Source organism: Prinia subflava, chromosome Z (assembly GCF_021018805.1).
Source record: "Prinia subflava isolate CZ2003 ecotype Zambia chromosome Z, Cam_Psub_1.2, whole genome shotgun sequence".
In the NCBI taxonomy this organism is placed as follows: domain Eukaryota; kingdom Metazoa; phylum Chordata; class Aves; order Passeriformes; family Cisticolidae; genus Prinia; species Prinia subflava.
The window spans coordinates 92,935,198-92,958,100 of NC_086283.1; the positions used below are offsets into that span (position 1 = coordinate 92,935,198).

At 42.5% G+C, this 22,903-nt stretch overlaps 2 protein-coding genes across 2 annotated transcripts in view; one reads left to right on the top strand and one right to left on the bottom strand.

Annotated features, from left to right (window-relative positions):
* Nucleotides 1-951: 951 nt before the first annotated feature.
* On the bottom strand, nt 952-6,147 carry LOC134564555 (uncharacterized). Its single transcript, XM_063423447.1, has 4 exons — nt 6,085-6,147; nt 5,600-5,951; nt 5,352-5,506; nt 952-3,363 (listed from the first exon to the last, which is right to left on the bottom strand). The coding sequence occupies exons 1-4, from the start codon at nt 6,145-6,147 to the stop codon at nt 3,298-3,300; spliced, it is 636 nt and encodes a 211-aa protein (XP_063279517.1). The 3' UTR covers nt 952-3,297.
* ZSWIM6 (zinc finger SWIM-type containing 6) overlaps nt 6,108-22,903 on the top strand; it is a 107,907-nt gene continuing 91,111 nt past the window's right edge. Inside the window, exon 1 of the mRNA XM_063422801.1 lies at nt 6,108-6,656. Coding sequence (XP_063278871.1) covers nt 6,146-6,656 — 511 coding nt within the window. The 5' untranslated portion in view covers nt 6,108-6,145. The remainder of the gene's footprint in view (nt 6,657-22,903) is intronic.

The following is a 22,903-nucleotide window of genomic DNA, read 5'->3' on the forward strand; positions in this document are numbered from 1 at the left end:
ATTGCCTGAACGGAAGCTGCAGCCAGGTGGAGTCAGGCTCTTCTCCCAGGCCATCTCTCACAGGATAAGAGCGCAGAGTCTCAGGCTGGACCAGGGGAGGTTTAAGTTGGACACTAGAAATGGTTTCATCAGTGAAGGGCTGTCAAATATTGGGATGGACTGCCCAGGAAAGTGATGGACTCAACATCCATGGAAGTGTTCAAGAAATGACTGGACCTGGCACTTAGTGCTATGGCCTAGTTCACAAGGTGGTGATCATTCAAAAGGGTGGACTTGATGACCTTGGAAATCTTTTCCAAACTAAATGATTCTGTGATCTTTGAAATGGGAGAAGGAAGAGTTTTGACTTGTTTAGGTTTGTTCTTTTTTTTTATTTAAAGCCATTTTAAAAATCATTCTACCAGCACTTAGCATGTGGAAATGCTCTTCAGAAATTTTTAATTTATGTAATTTCTCTTTCTTTGCCATGGGTTAAAATTTTGATAAGCAATGTTTTTTACTTTGTGGCAATATCAGATTGAGGGTTACATGTCCTTTATGCAGAGCTTCTACCCAAGAATTATTGGCCCTGACACCGCAAGGTATTTACTTGGTCCAATGCAAGGAAGTCTGAAGTGCAGTTCAAAGAGAGAAAGCCCAACAAGATGAAAAGGGGAAGTTATTCATGTTGGATGCTTATGCACCAGAAGGCAGTGCCCTAATGCTTCCTTTTAAACCACCAGACCATTTCACTTTCTGGTTTTGTGTATTCCTACACATGCTGGTAGACCAAGCAGTGGCATTTTGCACCTGCTAACTTCTAGACCAGCATATCCCCATTTTGGTGGAAAATGCCTGACCAGAAGAACATAAAGTTTTGAGTATTTTTTTAAACCACTTAATCACAATTAAGTGTATATATTTGGCCTAAAAAGAGAGAATAAATGAAGAAAGATGTTTTAATAGCCAGTATTTTCATCAAAATCTTTTATTTCAATATTAGGAAAATACAATGCTTTCAAAATAACATTTACAAGGACTTGTGAGGGGAATGAATATATTGCTTTTACTTTGAGTATTCATAAATTTTGCCACTCAGATTGAAACAAGGTTACAACAAACCCAGAGTGACATTAAATCTGGAGTTCTCTCAGAGACAAGACTTTCTCCTTCTGACTTTTTTCCAAATGCAAAGAAAGGTGAGACATTCTTAATCCTCTAGTCTTATAACACTTCAAATTTCTGAACCATCTAAATGACTGCAACACATTTATTTTTAACAACTTACTTGCACATTATCATTTTACTTGTAACAGTGAAGTTTTTATCCCTAGTAACTTAGTAGTGAGCTAAACTGTCCCAACAGAAATCCCAACACAAGGCTCCTTATAAGGAAGAAATAATTCATTCCCAGGGTCTGTTCTCAATGAATGTAAACTGAATGTGCCCATTCCTTGAGGAAGTACAGGGCAGCATTAATTCACACAGCTCTGGAACTATGGCAAAAACAATGCCTTCCCCTTCAGTCCATCTGAGAATGATTTCATACATCAAGTATCAGGCCACAGAAAGGCAGAAGACACAGAAATGAATGTCAAGAGGATTTAGTTCAGTTTTAGATGTTTGTTTCTTTTAATTATTCTAGAATACTGGTAAAGTATGCTTAGTATTTTAAGTCAATTTTCCTGAATGCTTTTAGATTCTAGTGTCTGACTCCAGTTTTAGAACCATCATGGAATTTAATCAAAATAAAAAGCTGCACTTTGAAAGGGCTCATTCAGTGCTGCCAGTTTATTTCCACTTTAACAGAGAAACACTAAAGAGCTGGTAATATTTATCCCAGCGTATTTGATGTAAAAGGCTAGTAAAAGGTAAAAGTTTCTTTTTTAGCCCGTAAATTAAAAATAGCTTCTGAACATAATGATATGTTTTATGAAAACATTGTAAAACTGAAGACAGTGACCAACTACAGTTTTCTTCACCAACCAATCTCAAGATGGTCATTTCATCAACACTCACCACTTCTGTTTGCTTTTCCTGCATTTAAATTCCCTGTTTCTCTTCACTGCAAAGTACAGTGATATTCACTACATTTATATCCAGCAATGTTTTTCAACTTTCATATGAAGTTAGAATACATTTGGCATCTGTAAAACCTATAGCTTTCTTCCAAGAAATGAAACTCCTTGTTGTCTAAAAAGGCACACAGAAACAGATTAAAAAAAATTGGTTTAGCATTGTAAATCCAGTTATTCCAGTAAACCTATCAGTCTTTCCTGTTTTGATTATTTTAATCCTGTCTCAATTTCTCTTGCTTTTTTTCCCCGTATAGCTTTAGCTCCAAGAACCCTCCAGCCTCCATTCCCAAGTCTCTTTCTCTGTCTTTGACCCCCTACCCTCGGAGAGTTTAGAAATATTTTATGCAGTGCATGAATCCAGACGCTTGTTCAGCCTCAATGCAGGAATGCCAAGTCTCATCTTTCCTGATAAGATTTAACCACTGGGGTGACTTATCTTGGTCAGCATTATGTTGTCTGCCATAATTTTTCTGCATTTCGACCTTTCTTTGTTTCACACAAAGACAACTGTGCAGCTGCGAGTGACCTTACTTTTCAATTGGCACAACTGGTAGAATGCTAAAGCCTTGCATACTTTACTGTAATGAGCAAAACTGACTGCAACTGGCCTAATGCTCTGAAAAGATTATTAGGAAGGAATTTCACTGCATGGTGGCCAAGGGTGTTTTTCCAAGCAGCTCACAGAATGGCCTTTGATTACATGCAGGAAGTTAGCCAAGTTAGGCTTGCTGTTTTGCAGCCATTCTTTCCTCTCTGTATAGCTCTGGAATAGAGAATTCCCAAAACAGTGAGACAGAAAAAGAGGAAAGAAATGCTCAGCTTGGTAAGGTCTTTCATTGAGAACATCCACTGAAAGAAAAACTAGCTAGCAATTAAAATGCAGTTTAAATATGGCTTTAACACATTATGATTTCTTCTCCGCAGTTAATACATCTTCCCACTTGGTTTCAGAAAGTGGAGGGATCTCAGGGAGCAAACCTGGCAGGACAGAAGAAGTTTACCCTCAGATGAAGATTTTCAAGTTGTTCAAGTGCTACACCAATGCAGCTGGAGCCCAAAGTGGAGCACATTTGGTGCCTGTGGCAGCATGACAAGAGCAAAGATGCCTCTTGCTTCCTTGTCTGCTCCCTAGCCCAGAAACTAAAATGATTCACGAGTATCCTACATATCAGTTAATATACACAGGCTCAGTGGGAAGTAGGTACTCCTGACGAGTGGTAGACAGATGAAAGAGGTGGATCTATGAGCTCTTCCACCTGCTTTTCTCTGGTATCTCTTTAGTGAATTTAAAAATTTCTGCCCAGATCTGTAAAGAAAGAAAAAAGACTAAGTTGAGATAACTAACACATAGACTAATCTGCTTACTATGGATGATTTGTTGTTCACCATCATTCTCACTCTTGGTTTTTAATGTAAAGCTTCTCAACTATGATGCGAAGAATTCTTCCAGTGGCATTATTATTATTTTTATTGCAGCAGGTGGCTAAGACCTGGTAAAGAACAGCCATTGCCCAATTTGGAAGAGTATTTTCACTGACTTTCTAGATGCTTCCTTAAAGCAGAAATAGTGGTAGAACAGATAAGAAAAAATGCTTTGACATGTGAACAATCATTACTCATGAGTAAGTGATGAAGTGAAAAATAATTTTCCTCTCCTCTCATACACATTTTTATTTTTCTACTGTCTACATATTTAATATCTCTGCTCTCAGAAATGCTGAGATGAAAATCATATTAATAGTAAAAGAAAGTACTACAAGCTCATCTCTGGTCTGCAGCATTCAGGCTCCCTAATGCTTCCAAAATTCTGTTGGAGCTAAGTTTATAAATCCAGCAGAACATTTATAAAATATACCTAAAATGAGAGACAAGACAGTTAACATTCCAGCAAGCTATTTATGAATTTATGAAACTGGTGTCTCAAGAGTAACTATTTTGTAAAGTCCATAGCCAGAAACACAAGCATCAGTTTAAACTAATTTCTTACACAGAGGGTACATTTCATGATCCCAAAGGAAAATCCCCTAAACCTATAGTATATACAACCCCCCACCCCCAAAACTGTACAGAAATTAATTCTGGCCCTGTCTGCGGTTTAAGCTACTTGGTTAAAAAGCAACTGTCACTTTCTTAGTATGAGCAACTGGCAGCAGAAAAAGGGAAAAAACCCACCCCAAAACCAGTAAAACAAACAAACACAAAAGCAAAAAAAACAACCCCAAAAAGCCCAAAGTACCCCCCCAAAACACAGCTCTATATGTAGATGTAAAAAAATTTTCTACCCGTGAAACTTCCAAATAGTGCTACCGTTTAGAAGCTTAAACGCAGACACTCCCACCCTTTCCCAACACGTGCCAATTCCCAAGCATTTCAGATTTCTGCCAATCTGTAAAAATCAGTCAGCGAGTCTGTTAAGTTTCATTCAATTTCCCACCCACTTTTAATGGAAAAAAATGCAGTTTCTGCAAAGCTTTTCAGTCTCTTGACTACAAAACATGCTCCTGTTCCAGTCGGGGGTGGGGGGGAGGAGTTGGTAGAAACAAAAAGGAGAGGACCAAGTTTCGAGCCAAGGCGATGTTGTTTGCACCTCTTAAGTCTTATGCCTGGCACGCTTGACATTCTTCCGCCGCATTCCCCGACGGAACCGCCTCCCGGCCGAGGGCGGCTTGCGCTGCATCATGGAAAATGTAGTCTGTCTGGGAAAACCAGCCTGCCAGAGGGAAGCCTCTCCAATTACGGCTTTTGCAGGACACGGCATGCGAGCAAAGGGCTGCTCGCCGGGCGACTAAGAGCTGCTTTCAACTGCACGCCGCCAAAAAATGCCGCCTACGAGCTACAGCTCCGAAAGAGTTAATTAGCAAAAAACATCTGGTTTTAAAATTGGTTAACAAAAAATGGTGACTGCTCTACCGTGACGCATGAAGGCGTAATCCCATTTCCGAGATAAAACCCCATAATATCAAAAATATTTGTTTTTAAGTTTAATTCGTGAGTGTCAGCTGCCCTGCAGCGAGCAGAGCCCCTCCGCGCAGGGAGGCGCCGTGGCTGCGCTCGCTCGGTGCCCGCCGTGCGGCACTTCCATGCGGTCAGTGCTCCTGGAGCAGCGCTCCGGGCAGCCGTGGCGCCACGCAGCACCTCGGGACCCTCAGCATATATATATAAACATATATATATATTTAGTTTTATTTTTCATAGGAAGGACTCTTAGTTTGAGGGGCCAGCAGGGACCCGAACGGCATGGTTTTTAAAGATCACCCTGACCCTCCGCTGTGTCACGACATCCTCAGGACCCACCTGGGCAAACGCGGCGCCTCCATCGCCTCCAGTTGACTCACTGCGGATCCACGCTGCCCAGCCCGTGCCTGGGCTCTCCCGGAGCGCTTCCAAGCCCTGACATCCGCAGAGCCAACCGGGGGCTGGCACCGGCATGACGACCTGTACCGTACTACCTATAATAGAAGGAAGACAAAACTCCCCACAAAGCATACCACCAACACATCTTGGGGCGCGCCTCACTCGTACAGCTCGTTAAATGCACGCACCTTGGCTCCAGCTCCACAGGCGGATGCTGAGGGCTTCGCCCGCTGCGGCAGGAGCGTAGGAGTTCCACCCCGGGGCGGCCGCAGCCGGTACCGTGCTTCCCGTCGGCGAGGCGCGGCGCACCCCGCCCCTCCGGCTTTCCCGGCAGAGGTGACCGGGTTCAGGCCGCGGCGGCGGCCCCGCCCCCGCATTCCATTCCCTATATGGCGGCCGAGAGGGGGGCGCCGCCGGCCACGCCCCCCTTTTCCCACCACGCGCGCGAGGGCGCGCCCGGGCTTCGCGCGTGACATCAACGGGAAAAGAGGCTGGGAAGGCGGCGGGGAGGGCGCGCCCCACCCTCCGCCCCCCGCCGTTCTATTTACGTTTGTGACGCTGATTTGCATAAGGCCCCGCCCCCCCGCGGCCAGCCGCTGCCGGCGGCCCCGCCCTCTTCGCCACATAAGGACAGAGGGGGGCGTGTCCCTGGGGGCTCGCGGGCGCTCGCTGCCTTCCTGGAGCCGTTTATAGGGTACAGCCACTTCCGCTGTCGGCTTAGAAGCGGCGCGATCATGGCGGAGCGCGGTCAGCTCCCCCACCCCGCCAAGCGCCTCTGCTGCAGACCCGGCTATGGCTCGGGCTGCAGGCCGGGGCTGCGGGCGGGCGGCTCTGGGCCCGGCGGCGGCGCGCTCTGCGCCGGACCTTCCTCCGCGGCTGCCGCCGCCGCCCTGGGGCTGCTGCCGCTCGGCAAGACCCAGAGCCCTGAGTCCCTGCTGGACATCGCGGCTCGCAAGGTGGCGGAGAAGTGGCCCTTCCAGCGGGTGGAGGAGCGGTTCGAACGAATCCCGGAGCCGGTGCAGCGCAGAATCGTCTACTGGTCCTTCCCCCGCAGCGAGAGGGAGATCTGTATGTACTCCTCGTTCAACACCGGCGCCGAGGATCCCGCCGCCGGCCCCGGGGGCGCCGCCGCGCCTGGCGGGGCCATGGACACCGCCACCGCTGCCGCCGACGAGAACCGGCTGCCCTTCCGCAGGGGCATCGCTCTGCTCGACGGCGGCTGCGTCGATAACGTCCTGCAAGTCGGTGAGTCACCAGCCGGTTCCGCTCCCGGGCCAGGCCGCCGCCGCTCGGGGCCGCGGGTCTCCCCCTGCGTGTCACCCCTTTGCCGTCCCTCTCTCGCCGTTGCGGCTCCCCGCCTGCGGCCCGGCCCGTGCGAACCCTTCACTCCCTGGCTGTACCGTGGGCCGGGCAACTTCCTCCGCCGGTCTCCTCCCCCTCGTGCCCGGGACGCACAGTGGCTCCGTGACACGGACATGGCTCCCGCCTGTCCCTTTAACTCACAGCGCTGCACCGCGCCGTGCCCGCTCCCGGTAATCCAGCCTGTGTTAATCCCGTTTGGCTCTGCCCCTCTTCCAGCGTCCACCCCCGGTAATCCGGGTCATCGTTTTTCCCCGAACCACAATAGCGAGGAGATGCCGCCCCCCCATCCCGAGGGGGACCGCCGGTGGAAATGAATCAGCAGAAGGGCGGCCGGCGGGGGAAGGAGGGGGAGCGGGTTGCGCCGCCGTCCAAAATAAAGACGTTAAAGCGGTGCGAGACCCCGGCAGCGGGAGTGCGGGGGGGATCCGCTAACAAAGGCATTTCTAGGGCAGCGGCGACGAGCCGGAGGAAAGGGGCGCGATTCGCCCTGCCGGGGCTGGGGGTTGCTTTAGGATGAGCGGCTTGTGACAAGGGGGGGAAAGCGAAAAAGCTCTTCCTCCTACTGGAACAATACCCCCTTCCTCTTCCTCACCCCCAGCCCAGCCGCCTGCCGCTGTTCCTCACCCGCTGCGGGCTCCCTTGGTTAACTCCTCCCTGCCAGTGTTTAAAGGGCTGCAGAGGTGGGTATTCCCCCACTTTCGGGGGGCTGTGTGCCGGGGGCGGCTCCTCTTTCATTCAGGGAATGGAAGGGGAGCCGCCCCCGGCACACAGTCCCCTCCGCCGGTGGTGATGCTCTTTGTGCGACCCGGCCACTTTGTTCTCATTTTCGTGTTTATTCGCGTATGTTTTTTTTTTTTTTTCTTTTTTCCCCTCTCTCTCAGTTTTCTGTCGTTTCCCCTCCTCCTCCCCTGAAAAGGGGACGACAGACAAAAGAGGCTGCTGCTCGCCTTTTGTTGACGGCGGCGGCTTCGGTGTGTGTGTATGTTTGCGTGAGGCGCCGGGATTCCCCCCTTCATGCTCCCCCAAAACCTCGGTGTTGTCTGCTGCGGGTTTGGCTTGGCGGGCACCTTGCAAATGTGCCATCAGGTTTTTTTCCCCGAAGGGAAGATGCGTCCCTGCTCTTAGGCTCAGTGCCCTTCTCTTCTGCCTAGGGGGACTTTTTTCTTTTTCTTTTTTTCTTTTTTAATCTAATTACCTTTCTTATAAATTTCGTCTTTTGACTTTCTCTTTCCAAGGGGTCTGAGGTGCATCTGTGGTTCCTCAGGACTGGTAAAACAAGAAGCAGGGCTTTTTTAGTTTAGTTGCAGTGCTGAGATTTTTTCCCCGTTTTGCTTGCACTTGATTCTGTTTGCAAGCGATTAGGAATGACAGGAGTGCACATAGGGAGGGTTTCTTGGCTGATTGCATTTAAGCCAGGAATTCACTGTGAAAATAAAGCCAAGGGGCAATAAATAAAAACTGCAGTCTTCTCTAGGAGGCAGACACCCTCATGGACTTTGCTTTGCTTGCTTTCAGCTGTGGAATAGGCCTCAGTGAGTAGTTGTGAAAGAAAAAAAGTAACTTTTTGTGTGTCTTCAAAGGGGAGGGCATTGAGTAATGTTGTCAGGGGTCAATATGAAGAAAGAAAATATGCATAAATACGACCGAAGTGTTGACAGCTTCTTCTAGAACCCTTAAATGCATTTCAGACAAATACTGTACCTATTGCTGGAAATACATTTGCTTTGTTGTAATTTTCCCCTCAACCTTATGTGAGCCTCCTTTGAAATTCTGTGCAAAAATAGTAGTGGAAAGTGGCGATATGAAAGATGTCAGTTGTTTTGACAGAGGCCTTTGGTGAGGGAGTTGTGGAGGACTTGGGTAGGCTGGGTCCTGCTGTAGGAAAGTTCTTGTGTAATTTGGGTAGGTAGCTATGTCATTAAGACCGGATCTTGCTGACAAGATATTCCTTGTGAAGCAGAAAGGTGCAACTGTTAAAGGCAATTCAGCGCTAGAGTGAGTTATTGGGCAGAGAATGGAACTGGTTCCATATAATACAGCTGAATATGTAGCATTGATGAAAACTTAGAATTAAGTTTATGTAAGTGCATGTTTAGTGACCGTAAAAATGTGAACTTATGTTCTTTGCAGTATGAGTAATGGAAACTCTAAATGTTTACTAGTGAACTATGGAAAAGTGCAGTTATTGGACAAAATACGTTTTATTGCATGCCAGTTCTAACAGTCTTACTTGTTACCTGAAGTATTACTATAAACAGAGACTTGATTTGAGAGACGCATAAATTTCAGTTCAGCGGTAGTTAAATGACGCCATTTGCTTCTGAATTTTGCATTTTAAATTTTTGGCCTAGCACTGAATAAACATTCTGACAATTTTATCATGGTAAATTGTTTTAAGCAGGAAGATTTCACAAACCTTGTATCTAAGGTTTGCTAAAAATCTTCATGTGATCCTGCGTCATGCCTACCAACTTAGTCTCGTGTGCTGTCTTGTAAAGAAAATCTGAAATAAAATTAAGATGATGTATTAATGACACACACAATGTTCTTGGTAATCAGTCAGTAAGGTCGTCTGCTAGCCTATTCTGTAGTTTATTGGTGCTGTCCTAGCATAATAATTAGCATCACTTAATTTTGAAAGATTTTTCTCCAAAGAAAATACCTTCAGAATTCAATTTGCATCTAATTTATTTATACCTTTTTGATATGCTTCAACTGGACGTGAACGTTTTTCCTTTTTAGTTTATTTTAAGAAAGCCAGAGAATGCAAGCTCCTAAAGCAAGCCTTCCCAACTGCATAAAACAACTCTTTTACCATGCATGTGTTTAACTTATTTCAAACCAAGTATTTTTAGTAAAAATTACAGTCTAAATGAGAAAGCACTTTGTGAGTAAATACAACAATCTGGAAGGAAAATTAGGCTGTGTTTCATTTGGCCAAATTTGTGAAGATGCCAGGAGCAAGCAGACAGTTTTAGATGGCGAAGTATATATTTGGTTTCTGAGGTTAGTCCTGAATTAGTACACAGTACTGTATTGTCGTCACAGCTGTGGCTGTCAAGGTTAGGAAGAGGTGTGATCCCTCAATAGCGCAGCTGACCTGGCGAGAGCCCTTAATGCAGCTATTCTAGGAGAAGAAATAAACCCCTGTGCCTCTGCTGGTATGACTCTTGCTTGGGGAGAGACAGAGGCTGCCTTGGCTTTAGTGCTGTAAAACTCAGCTTCACTGCTGCAGCTGCAGCTGCATTAGAAGTACTTGAAAATTTTTTGATATGTCATAGAAATACTCCTACATTATCCCTGTCTGTTGGTAATTTGGGGTAGGTTTGTCTGTGTTCCATAGACCCTGCTTGCTCATGAGCCCTTTCCATGGTGACATAAGGCTCTGTGACTGTGGTCATACTTTGTAGGTATGAATGGCAAGCAAACGAGTTGGAGGGAAATGACTCCTAGGGAAGGAAGACAGAATTTGGTGACTGCCACTTCCCACATCTCTAGAATATGATGTTAATATTACAAGATAGAAAGCTGCCTTGTCTGTGGAAGTAGGTTCAGCTAAAGAGCATCATTAGCTTGGAGCTGCAGGCTTCTGATTTGGAAGCCCCTCAGGTATACTTGGTTGAGGGGTGTAACCAAAATGCTTCTTAGAGAAAAGCAAACTAAAATTTCTCCTTTGTTAAATAGTAGGTGAAGGTCACTGATGTTTCTTTCATTTGTTCTTAAGTTAAAGACTGGAGATTTTTTTTGCTTTGAAAACCAGGAGAAGCCATTTTTTTCCAGCAGGAACAAGAGAAGGCTTTAGAAGACCGTATTGGTGGCTGCATGTAATTGTGGTGGAATGTGTAATATAGTCAGCAGAGTTCAGATCCTTTTAGTGGACACTGATTTGAGTTAAATTTTGATTCCTCTAGCCATCTTTACTGAAAAAGAAATCCCAAAACTTTCTGAAATTGCAGAGCAAGTGAAACAAAAGTAATTTCTCTTCTTTCAGGACTCAGTTGTTTGAATGCCAGTGGTATAAGATAAAACACTGTTTTTCCTGTTAATAAAACCATACCAAGTATTTTATTAGCAAAGGTGGTACAAATGTTGTGCTGTGAGTTGAACTACGACTTTTAGCAGGTCCGATGATCCTCACTGATGCATGCAATAAATACGCAATTGATGATGAAACCTGTGGGACAGATATATTTAGTAAAATTATTTACTTAATGAAAGTAATACTGAGTGGTGTGAAAAACTAAGGCTGTCATTAGTGGCAATGCAGGCACTGTGTTTAGCGTTAAACTTTTTTTGACCTGTGATACTAAGTTGTTCTGGTATGTGTAGTGACCTTCTTCCAAGGGGAAAAGGTTGTGTTAAACTCTGCCTGTTTGAAGAGGAGAATTTTGTGTGCTGACATGGTGAAAGAACAATTGTGTTCTTCCACAGTCAGCTTAAGTTGGGGTTTGGTTAGAAATGTAAGAGTAAAATAAGTAATCCAGAATTTGTTAATACAATATTGTGGTATGGGCATAAACAAATGATGTCTGACTTTTTGCTGGTCTTCTTTTGACTTAGTTCCAAGACTAGTAGAGTCTTGTGAAAATGCCTTCATCAATTCCAGTTTCAGTTTGCTCTAAGAAATAAGTACTGATACTTCCAAATTCCAGAACAGAAACTTGTAAGCTGATTTTTAAATGTTTCCTCCTGAAAGGGAGACATCTAATGCTTTCCAGTTTCCTTGTTAGATTTGGAATGCAATGCATTAATTGGGGAATATGCAAGCTGTTTTCTGTGTCTGTGCTCTAATACACTGTCCTTGACCTTGAATAATTTCTTTGGAAACCCTGAAAAGAAGATAGAGCTAAAGAAGTAAAAAAGCTGTCTTTCAAGACCAGATTGCTGAAGGTGGAAAAGCTTTCTAAATCAGCTCTTGCCTTTAATTCAGGCTTTCTAAAAATATCTAATCTGGATTTCAAGAGAATGAAAGTATTTTAGAGTGATTTCAAGATACGAAAATAAAACCTGTATATACTGTCTTCCTATGTAATTTGGAATGGTAGGATAAATGTAATTGGACAATGTCAGTACTGCTGCAGAATTAATTTATTTTTTAAGGAAAATAGTTGCTAATCACTTGCCATCAAATTTTTAAAATGAGAAGTCTTCTTTTATGCAGGAGTGTTGTATTTGGTTCATGTAACAAAATATTTCATTGTTTGCTTTAGGTCAGTTTTCGTATTTCTTATGTTCCATTTTCCTCTTAATTTCAAGATTTTCCTCATTTCCAAGAAGAAAAAAATAATTTTCAAAGCTGCCATTCCTTTTAGAAAGTGAGTCCATCTTTGTATATGATCCGATGTTTTGGTATGTAGCAATGTTTGAATTTGAGCCACTTGTCATGCCAGCAGTTGATGTGCCTGCATTTGCTCTCTCTCCCTGTATGCTAACCTCCAGAAGTGAGCTATTAATGAAATGCCAAACCTGTGTGTGAGGGTAGGCTGGGGCTACATAAAAGTCATCATCAGACAAACTGGTTTCTTTTAAAATCATTAGCTAGTTGCTGCATTTTGCTGTATCATTTGCTTTTATAGATGAACCTGTTAAAATCAAACCATTACTTAAGACTCTGGTCAAGTTCTAGTTTAAAAAAATCAGGTGAAAATATTTGCTAGACTGTCACATGCAGTTCTTACTGTTGAAGGATGAACTAAAGTAGGTGGCATGTGCTAAGATATGTCTGCATGAGTTCAATTTAAGTGTCACCTGCTATCTAGGTAATCTAGTGATGTCAAGATAAAGTATGAAGTTTTGTGGTAGTGTAAATATGAGTGCAAAGTTACAGTAGTATAGGAAAGCAGCTGACATTCCTTAACTTTTCTCTTTACCTTGTTTTCTTGAGGGGTTAGGTAGTAGAATTCACTGCATCTCAAAAAAAACCCAAAAGCCAAGTCAAAAAAGGACCACACTATTTTAACTGGCAAAAGCTATCCTAATTTATGAATATGCTGTGACATGAACTAATTTGAAATCTTAAAAAGCTTTCATGTGCAGCAAGGATGCAGATTTAATGTGAATTCTGATTGCCTGGAATGCAGTCACCCTGACAGCACATGAATACTTGAGTGCTGTCCAACAACTGCACTTATTCTGAGAGATCTGTCTCCTTGAACTTCCAGTTTTTCCTCTTGGTTTACTGTCCAAGACGACATATGTAAAAAGTTCTCAGCTGGGTATGTGTGCAGCCCTTGATGTGGCTTCATAACCTTCTGTGACCTGGATCACTAGCGATGTTGGCTGGTGCTGTACACTGGTTTGCATTCTCCTTCCAGCTACATGCCAATTACCATGATTTATGTGATGGCCCTACGGCACATTACCCTGCTGTCCTCTGAAGCAGCAACATGCATCCAGCCTTTGTTGCCTTGGCCCTGCTGTGGAGGGCTAGAAAGTCTGGAAAAGCTGAGATATAAATCAACATCTTAAAATAGTGTTTTCTGACTGAATTCTGCAAATGTGCAAACAGACTGAAGGAGCCTTCTTATAGTGACTACAATGTGTACTTCTTTTGCGGTTAAGTCAGAACTGATAAAAGGCCTGCTGTAAGAGCTGAGTGGGCATACAAAAGAGTTTTTCTTATGTGACACAATTCAGTATAGACTAAAGAGTCTCCTAATGTGGAGTTTTTACCAACACTTTAATAAACATCTCTGAAAAGTGAAAACAAACTGTCAAAGAGGGCAGATTTCAGCAAGGTTTAAAATACGTTTTAAAGTAATTGTGATGCACACCAAACCATGCTTTAAAAAGGAGTGTGTGTTTTTATGTGACTTTAAAGTTTATTTATTTATTATTATTTTTTACTCTAAGCCTCCATTTCTCTGTGCAAGTGAGTGTATTTGACAGTCTTGAAATACCTGGAAATTTTGCATTGGAAATGCAAGAGCAATGGCTGAGAAAGTGACGCTAATTGGAAGGATGCAGTAAAAACTGTCAGTAAGTTTAAATTTGCACTAGTAGATCTAACTGATCAGATAAATAGGAAGCTCATTTACTGAATTAATGTTCTAAAAATTCAGGTGATTTACCTTTTACTGGAGTTTATTTAACAATCTGCTTGTTTACATAAATCACCCTTCATTGTTAATTTGCGTCAGACCTTTAATACGTTTTGGAATAGTTGGAAAAATAATGGGGGAAACGGCATAGTAAGATATTTCACAGAAGTACATGCTAATATGTATTTTTTATTGTGTCTTTCTTTATTTTTTACTCAGAAATTAAATGCATTCAAATGATTGCTTTAAAGGTCTGAAAAATTGACTGTTGCATAGCTATATGACTTCTAAGAAATGAGACACTTTATTGTATGTGTGCCAAGTTTAGCTGCTAACTGGTTACTGACAGCTAGTAGGAATGCAATGACAGTGCGGGAACTATGCAGGAATGGTGCAGCTGACTACAATACTTAATTTACACTGACTAATGAAATAAAAAACATTAGACCATAAATGCACTTAAAATTGGATAAAGCCTTATAGAGCGTGAGACAAATCTACAGCCTGTAACCAAGCAGAGGATCAAGTTTGCCTGTATTCTTATTATTTAAGTGTTTTTAAGCTTGTGTTAAGAGCTTGGCTTTGGGTTAAAACTTCAGTAGTGGCTCTCATTTGTTTCATGTTTCATTTGTTTCTGTATGCTGAGAGTTTGACTCTTTTTCCTTTTATGCTGTGGCCTGCCTTTTTGCTGCACAGCAATGTTCCATTATGTGCGCAAGGCCTAGTAGCAACACAAACTTTCGTCTTCTGAGCTTTATTATTAGTTTTTAATTTCTACATTCAGCTTTGATATTTTGACTAGGCTGAAGTGCATGGAGCAGCGATCTATGTTCAATGAATGATGATGGGATTGATCATATTTTTGTCAGTAGTATAAATAAATACAGGTGGCGTGGTCTTCAGAGTTTCATATGCTTGATTGTTGGTCCTTCCTCTTATGTGCAGCTGTGGCTATGAAAGGATAGCAGAGAAAATCTGTGTTAATAATTCATTACCAAATACACTTACAAATAATCTTCTTGGGATCTTCTGGAAAATGTGAGAAAATCAGTTGAGTGGAGAACTGTACTGTAAGTTGTTGGTTGTTTCCACACCAGTTCCATCAGACACTGCTTCTGCTGTTGGTGGAATACAATGCAGTGTTTTGGGAGGGTAGAAAGCCTTAGTAAAACACTAATTTGCATATTTGAGTCCACTCTCCACACTCCAAAGGTGGATTTGGTGACCGTGCTTACTGGATTAACCATGGCTTGTTCTTCTTTAGGACAATTCTGCAGAGTCTACTGATTCTGAAAGTTCAGGAATGGGGGAAAAAAAATCAATAATCGTCTAAATGAATTGCGTAATATATTAGCTCAAGAAAAAAGAAAAAAACAGAACACTTTTCTTCTGAAATACTGTTATTACCAATGACAGCTGGGACAGCTGGCTGTGCTGCTGTTGTGGTACATGCAAAATGAGTCTCAGTTCTTCCATTGATTTAGATTGTAAACTGAAACCTTGCAAACTGTCTACAGTTAGTGTCTGGGGGATAAAATGTCAAGTGCATTATATTCTGTTTCTGCATTTAGTGTAACTATGTTTTACAGAAGCTCCGAACTTCTATTTTGCTTCCTCCACAGCAGGAGGATGAGGATGACATAAAATGCACAGCTGTTTTTTATCTTTTTGTTACTATAAGCCATGATATATGAGAGCACCATCATGCAGCTTTCCTGGTCAAATACGAATGCATGAATTAATAGAAGTGACTTCAGCCCAACGTCCTAATGCATGAATGGTAGGCAGTGACTAGGATTCGGACATGATGTAACAGATGCTGTGAAAGTCTGATGGGATAAGGAAGCTGAGAATAAATTTATTAGTTGTATGTATAAATTTTAGAAGCAGCATACCACTTAGTTTTACTGACACTTTCGAGTGATGAGTTTTAAAATTGTTGTGTATCCTGGCATGACAGGATTGGTTTGATTTCTAGGTAATTTTTGTAGATGATAAATGTGACTGTTTGGCAGCGGGGAGCAAAGATGTGTTTAGGAGTAAACAAGAGTTTGTCTTACTGAATAATATATTGAAGAGAAGAAAGGTGGTGAAATTCTAAGTAAAATGTACTTTATAGATGAGAGGCCAAGAAGAGAAGTCGGGAAGTGGTACTTCCAGAGACAAGACAGAGGTCAAAGACCTCATTAGATACCTGATGAGGTACATTTAAGGAGGACGTAGCCTAAACAACTCTTCCCTCTGTATGCTCTCTTTTTAATGGGTATGAGTGAAAGCATGGAAGCTGGTAGACTTTCTCCTACAAAATGAAACACAGCTCTCAAGGTGGAAGATAGGTTAGCAAGCAGTAACTTAGCTGTTCGGTAGCTTTTGAAATTGTAAAATAGTTTTAAGTTATGCAATGGGTGTCCTGTCACTGTTTCCAACCTTTTGTTCCAATTTCAATTTTATAAATAAGATGTATTTGATATACAATGGTAATGCTCTGATTTTTCAGATGATGTGACTTTCTGTGTATTTGAAGGGTGTTTGTCAGATTTTACTTTAGGAGAAGCTATTTCTGTTATGTAATGATGGAAGCTTGACTGGTGGTATTAGAAAACCATTGACTTCATCTTGTACAACTGTTTAAAAGAGATTTTTTCATAGCATTAGTTATTCATTGATAAAATTGTAGACTCTAACTGAATTTCATTCTCTGTAAGCCGTTTTCAATAGTTTAATTCTCCTGAACAGACATTAAATAGCCTAGTTTTAAAGCACTGTATATTGCAAAAAGAGACGTGTTTTCTTATTTTGGTCCCCTCCTCCCAGTAGGGAGTACCAGAATCTTTATGGTACACAGACTTGTGAACAACAGATTTTTTTCCCCCTAGAACTTATATATTGTCCTGACCTGGGATGGGGAGTGCAGAAAAGAATCTGATGAAGAGTGATACACAGCTTCATTGGACAGTACTTCAGACGAAGGGGAAAGAGGAAGTCAGCTGCAGTGGTGATCAGAAGGACTAGAGAAGTTTCTCCTGTTGATAAGAGGCCATGTGGAAGACAAACTTAACATTGGTAGGCGTATAAGTGGTGACTAAAAACGTAGGACAGCTGTGAGCATTGTAATTTCAGTACTGAAGAGATCCAAAGTTGTCTTGTACGTAAAAGGGAAGACTTGTGTCTGCTCAACAGGATAAGGAAGAGTGCTGCTGTTGTCAGAAAGCTGAATATTCCTAAGTATGTAGAATATGTTTAACGGAGCAAGATGTCAGTAAGATCAAAGCTGCTCCGTCCTGATACTCAGAGGGTGAAATGATAGCTAATGAAATGTTAGAATGGATGAGTGGAAGAGGTGTGAATCATGGGCATGTGCTTCAGTGAATCCTGCCTGTTATGAGGTCCATCTTCCCCTCCCTCACTGAATAACCAAAGGAAGTTAAGAAGTAGAGATCAAGTGTTGAGAAACATCGGAAAGGCAGAAGCAGAGGAAGATGACTGAGGAGTGAGAAACTAAGTTGTGATTTTAGGAAGTAAAAGGAGAAACACTAAAATCTGTAAAAGTTCAAAGTTCTGGTAGGGGAATCAACATTTTCTGGAGGTGCTGATAGTACAGGAACCTGAATCCAGAAGACATCACCACTGGAGACCATGGTGAGATGCACTGCACTGAAGCCAGCAAGGGCCCAATGGCAGAACCACATTCCAGGCAAGGACCCTGGTGTACTCACTGTCTTGGTTGTGGGAGTGAGGGTGATGTGGGACACGATTGTGGTGTGATACAATGAAAGCACCTCAGGAAAAAGTTAATGGGTGAGTGAGGTGGGAGAATTAGCAGAATTAGAGTGCAAGGAGTGTCTGCATATTAGCCTGGCATACATGTAGCTTGATTGGTAGGCATTGAGAGTTTTGTATAGCTTTGTTTTGCTCCAGGAGCCCAGGAGGTATATGTGGCATGTTGTGCAGCCTTGGTGAGACAGTAAGTGTTATGAGCCTGGGGACTGGGGTGTATGGTGTTTGTATAGGACAAATCTAGAGCAGATCCACCTGTATTGCAGTTGATGCTGGTTTGAAGTATCAGAAGCAGAGTGGGAATTGCCGTATTTGTACGGTGGGCTGGATGTGGGACTTCTGCAGAAGGAGCCTGCAATTTAATCTTCCATCAGTATCTGGGTACAAATAATGTGAGTCAGCAGCAGCATGTTCAGTGCAGGCTGGAGGGAGATTTGCTGGGCTTATTCCCTGCAGAGCACACTCCCCTCACACCATACTCTCTGCATTGACCAGCTCCTTTTGCACATGTAAAAGCAACTTTGGTCAGCTGCTTTCTGTCAGGAATGGGTATATTTGCAAACAGGGGGCTTTTGCAATGTTTGTGGGCAGTACATACTGTAGGTGTCTAATAGTGGTGTCCAGTGTGGTGGTGACAGCTCGCAGGCTCTGGTGTGGTGCAGCAACACTGGGCCTTCACTAACCTGAGTGCTGCATGTCACTGTTTGGAGGCTCTTGTACCACCCTACAAAACCTGTGTGTTTTATGTGGTGTGCTGTACGAGGTCTCTAATCCGTAGTTTCTCATATTTGTAAATATGGATTTCAAGTGTAGCTACAGGCCAAATGTCTGTCTTAAGGCTGGTAACCTTACATTGTCTGACAAAGATAGTAAGTGACAAGAGCCTTAAACTCTGAGAGAAGTTGTTAACTACATTTCCAGTTACTCCTTTTCTTAGGGAGGGGGCACAATCTTGGCTAACCAAGCCTGCTGCCCTAAGGAAAGCTGCTGATATGGAAGCACAGTGTGGCTGTGAGCATGGGAATTCTCCAAGAGCCTGTTTCAGCAGGCTTGCAATCTCTTGTCAGTGAACTCCTCCAAGGACAGACTACAAAACAGGCCTATCAAAATAATTGTTTTCCGTGGTGAAATACTTGTCATGAATATGGTAAATGAAAGAACTGACTCATTTGCTGAGCCATGACTCATTTACTTCTTTGTGCCTCATTGTGTAACTCTTAGAACAGAAAATGCACATTGCTGTGCTTATAAACTTGCATTTTGGGTAAGTTTTCTGTAATTGCCATTTGTGAACTTCACCCACTGTGATGGCCACTATGTCATTCACCCTGAAGTTACGTGATTGCTTTAGGCTAGCTTAAATGCAGGCTGCTGTCAAAGGAACACTGCAGTTCTCAAGCTTTCAGCTTGTGTTAGGGCTTGTGGAGCTGCATGGTGAGCCAGACGGCCGGCCTGCTTACGAATTCAGATCTTGCCTGGTGAGTTTTACCTGGTTTATTTGCCAAGAGAGTGCTACTCTTGATGTAAGGCTGAGAAGATTGCACGAGGGGGCACTGGGAAGGGCAGGGTTGCTTTCTGTGTCAGTCACACTTAGACTGGCCTAAAGCAGACATGAAGCCCTAACTGCTGCCTGGGGAAAGGAGATAGCTCCTGTGTTCAGGAGTTCACCTGTGGCAAAAAGCAACCTGTTTGTTTCAGAGCCATCAGGACAGGTCTTTTCTGAGCTCAAGTTCTGTGTTAGGCATATATAAGTGAGCCATTTGCCATATCACTTCATCCACAGTGGTTTGTTGTTGTTTTTTTTGTTTTGTTTGTTTGTGGTTTTTTTGGGTTTTTTTGGGTTTTTTTTGTTTTGTTGTTTTTTTTTTTTTTTTTTTTTTGTGGCACAAAACCTTGGCTAAGTGATGAGTACCCCTCCCACACTCCATCAGTGGTTAAAAGAAAGCCAGACAAATGTTTACTTTAAGAGTACAGGAAAGGGGAAGGAAATACCTAACCATTTAGTCCAATTGTGCAAATTCATATCAGTTTATATTTGCATAGCTGTTGCAAAAGATACTTTCTGCCTTCAAAGTTCATACATTTCTTTTTCTTTTGTGACAGTGCTGAACTTCAGCATACTTACAATACAGACTTTTGAAGTAGTTTTTCTCCTTGTTATGCAGTTGTTTGGTGTGCACATTGCGTGTTTCGTGTTTATTTTCCTCATAGCTGTTGACCTGTTTATTTTCCTCATAGATGTTGCTAAGGTAAGTGTTCACAGCTTTTTGTGTGATTAGGCCTGCTGAGCCAACGTAACTAAGTATGAGAAGTCTCTTCTTTGCTTCTTGAGCTTTGATCTGTTGCCACTCAAGAGTCACTGGAGGCTGCAGGGTTGTAGTAGTGTAGCAGAGCTTTAGGTGTCTGGCATGGTCTTTTTTTACTGGTAGTAATACTTGAGAAAGAACTGATGGAGCACAGTGTGGAGGTTTCAAGCTGAGTTTGCGGGGCTGGTTTGTAAGTGAGAAAACACCTTACTGCTTGTAAAATTAAGTATTTTTGATATGGATTTACTGAGAATCTGAAATAGCTTTGTGGTGTTCCAGTATCATTACTGGTTCCCCACGTACAATAGTACTTGAGCAGAATGGTGCTTTTGTATAACTTCTGTAGTGTGGAAGCTAAATGACAGACAGCTGCTTTGGTAAATGAGATGTGTTTACTGAAATGATCTGTTTTCAGTACTCAAAGTCAATGAGTGATCTATTCCAGATGGAACTAACTAATGCAGAGCTTCGTTTGCCCGTAACTGGTGGAGTGAAGAAGTGCATGATAACCTTGCTGGACACTTCACAGTGCAGATGAGACCATTTTTAGGGCAGAAATCGTTTACTTTACCATAAACAGAGTTTTTGTGGGTCTTGCCTGTCTGGGGGAGGTGCTTTGGCTTTCTCAAGTGCTTGCATGGTGGGAGATCAAAGCTTATTACTGTCTTACTTTTAACAGTAACCTGCTTCAGTGAGGAAGTATTCATCTGGTCTGCTCACTTCTAGAGGCTTCCTACAGTTCTGACTGGACAGTTGTGCCTGTTGGACTGTTACAGGTGTTCATGAGCACGACACGGGCTCCTGAAGTTGTGCAAAGCTTAAGCAGTGTTCTTCACCTCGCTGGGTTGTCTCCTGGTAGAACAGAGCCTGCATGACCTCCAACCCTAACAAAAGTGTCTAGATCCTTCCAAACCTCTGCAGGTCGTGTTTATTGTACATGTTTGTCTAGGCTCCAAAACTAAGCATTTCTTAGTTGAGGAAAGTGAAGTTATGTAGTCTGGTATTTTTCCTGCTCTGTAGTACCACTGCTAATGGTATAAAATGATTTGGTTGTAAAATTAGATGTCTACTTTCTGTCATATCTTGTTTTAGGTTCATCGGAGATGTTTAATGTGATACTTTGGAAACTGACTATGACTTCTGCAGGCCAGGTTTGTTAAAGAAGTACCAGGTTGAACTCTTGTCTGCTTAGGAGAATGGAAAGCGCTCAGGTGTATTCGTTTTTCAGTTTCTGTACCAATTAGTGTGTTTTCATGGTACTCTTGTTTTTGACTCCTCCATATCTATTCCTACTTTTGCTTTGCTATTTTGAACATAATCACAATCAGGGGAAATTGGCTGTTGAGAACAGGGTTTTGAGCTATACACAGTGCTGTTGTTCACATAAAACTTAACAAATAGGAAAAAGAACAATCCCCATGAGTAATGCAGGAGGTTCTTTAAACACACTAAAATACAAAAAAAGTGTTCAGTTTTGAAACTTGAGTAAATTATATTCAACACAATCCCAGGGAGGATGGGACCTGGGTGAGGGAAGAGGAGAGGAGCAGAGCTTGTAGACATCCTTCATCTTCATAAAATTCTAAAGTTAGTTCCTGTACATTAATTTCTATATTTGCACAAATCCAAGATTGTAAATCATGTAATTCTAGAAGAAGTATTTAGTTCATTTTAATTGAGTATGTTTAATCTGGGGAAAACTTTTTTGCATTTGTTTTACTGGAAACTCAAAATAGGGTTAAAAACCTGCAATTTTTATATGCTGCAGTTGAGTGAGCTCTGTAACACTGCTAAGTGTAAAACTTATTTGGATTAATGTTTCTTGATGGAACAGGTCCAAGTGGATGTTCTCATCATGGCTCCTGGGTTGAATGAAAAGGAGTCTACTGCTAACTACGATGCACTTACGTCTTTGCATACAGGTTTGCTCGCAAGTTCAGAATTTTGTGGAATTGATTCAGATATCTTGACTTGCACTTGCCATCCTCGCCAAAGCCCTCCGGAAGCAATATGTAAATACCCTCTCAGCAGCTGTAGGTGAGAATGCTGCCTGTGGGTGCATGGCCAGAAGCTGCTGTGTTTCAGCTGCTCACTGTAGTTTTTTCTCTTCAGACCTTTATCTTTCACCTTCCTGAAGGACACCTAACCACTTTCCACCAAGGGCCAAAGTTGGGTTGGGAGACTATCCACAGGGCAATTTCCACGGAACAATGAATGTGCCATCAGGTGTGCTTGTGCATAGTTTCTTCTGTTGCCCCAATGGGTGTGGAGTTATGCATGATGGTTTGATCCAGTAGAGAAGTTTAAGATAAGTCTTGGATTTTAAATTTGAACATATGAGGAGGGGCTCGTACTGGTTTCAGATTACTACCATTTCTAAAATTGTTTGTGTCGTTTTGTCCTCTTAGATGCTGTTCGAATTCAGACTAAAGTTTCTGCAGGTTGTCCTGTGCAGATCGTAGGTGTAGTTCATCTAGTAGTCTCCCTAAATATATTCATCGTTGAAGACAAAATTGTGTGCAAACTAGAACTCATGAAACTACTTTCAGCATGGAATTTCTGCAAAATGCATCCCAGAAAAATTTAGTGTGCACAGTGATTTGATAAGCTTCCATCAAGATGAATCTATCACAGAGTCAGGATGCAAGTACTGGATCTGTTCTAGCTCACAGTACTTGGGCAGAAACAACAGGCACAAAATTAATTAGTCTGGAAGGTGTCCTTTAGTATTCCTTTAGTATTATCTTCCTAGGAACAGTGCAGCTCTGGGTAATAAAGAAAATAGAAGATGTTTTGTGCATGATCATGGAAACATTTGCTGTTGGGAGGCCTCAAAACATAGTCATTCAGATTACATGTATGAAACCTGCTTTTAGGTAGTAGTGTCTGTTCTTGATTTAGACTGTTGTGAATACTTAGTAAATTGAGACGCTAAAAGCAGAGTGTCAGTTTTAGAAATATTGAAACCCCTCAGTGAAGGAAAAATATATATATATTGAACGATGAA

Excerpts from the sequence above, each read along its gene's own strand:
- LOC134564555 (XM_063423447.1), bottom strand. The coding sequence starts at position 6,147 with ATGATCGCGCCGCTTCTAAGCCGACAGCGGAAGTGGCTGTACCCTATA. Across the intron at positions 5,952-6,084 it reads CTATAAACGGCTCCAGGAAG|AACGGCGGGGGGCGGAGGGT; the intron begins GCAGCGAGCGCC and ends AAACGTAAATAG. Across the intron at positions 5,507-5,599 it reads CCTGTGGAGCTGGAGCCAAG|GTAGTACGGTACAGGTCGTC; the intron begins GTGCGTGCATTT and ends CTTCTATTATAG.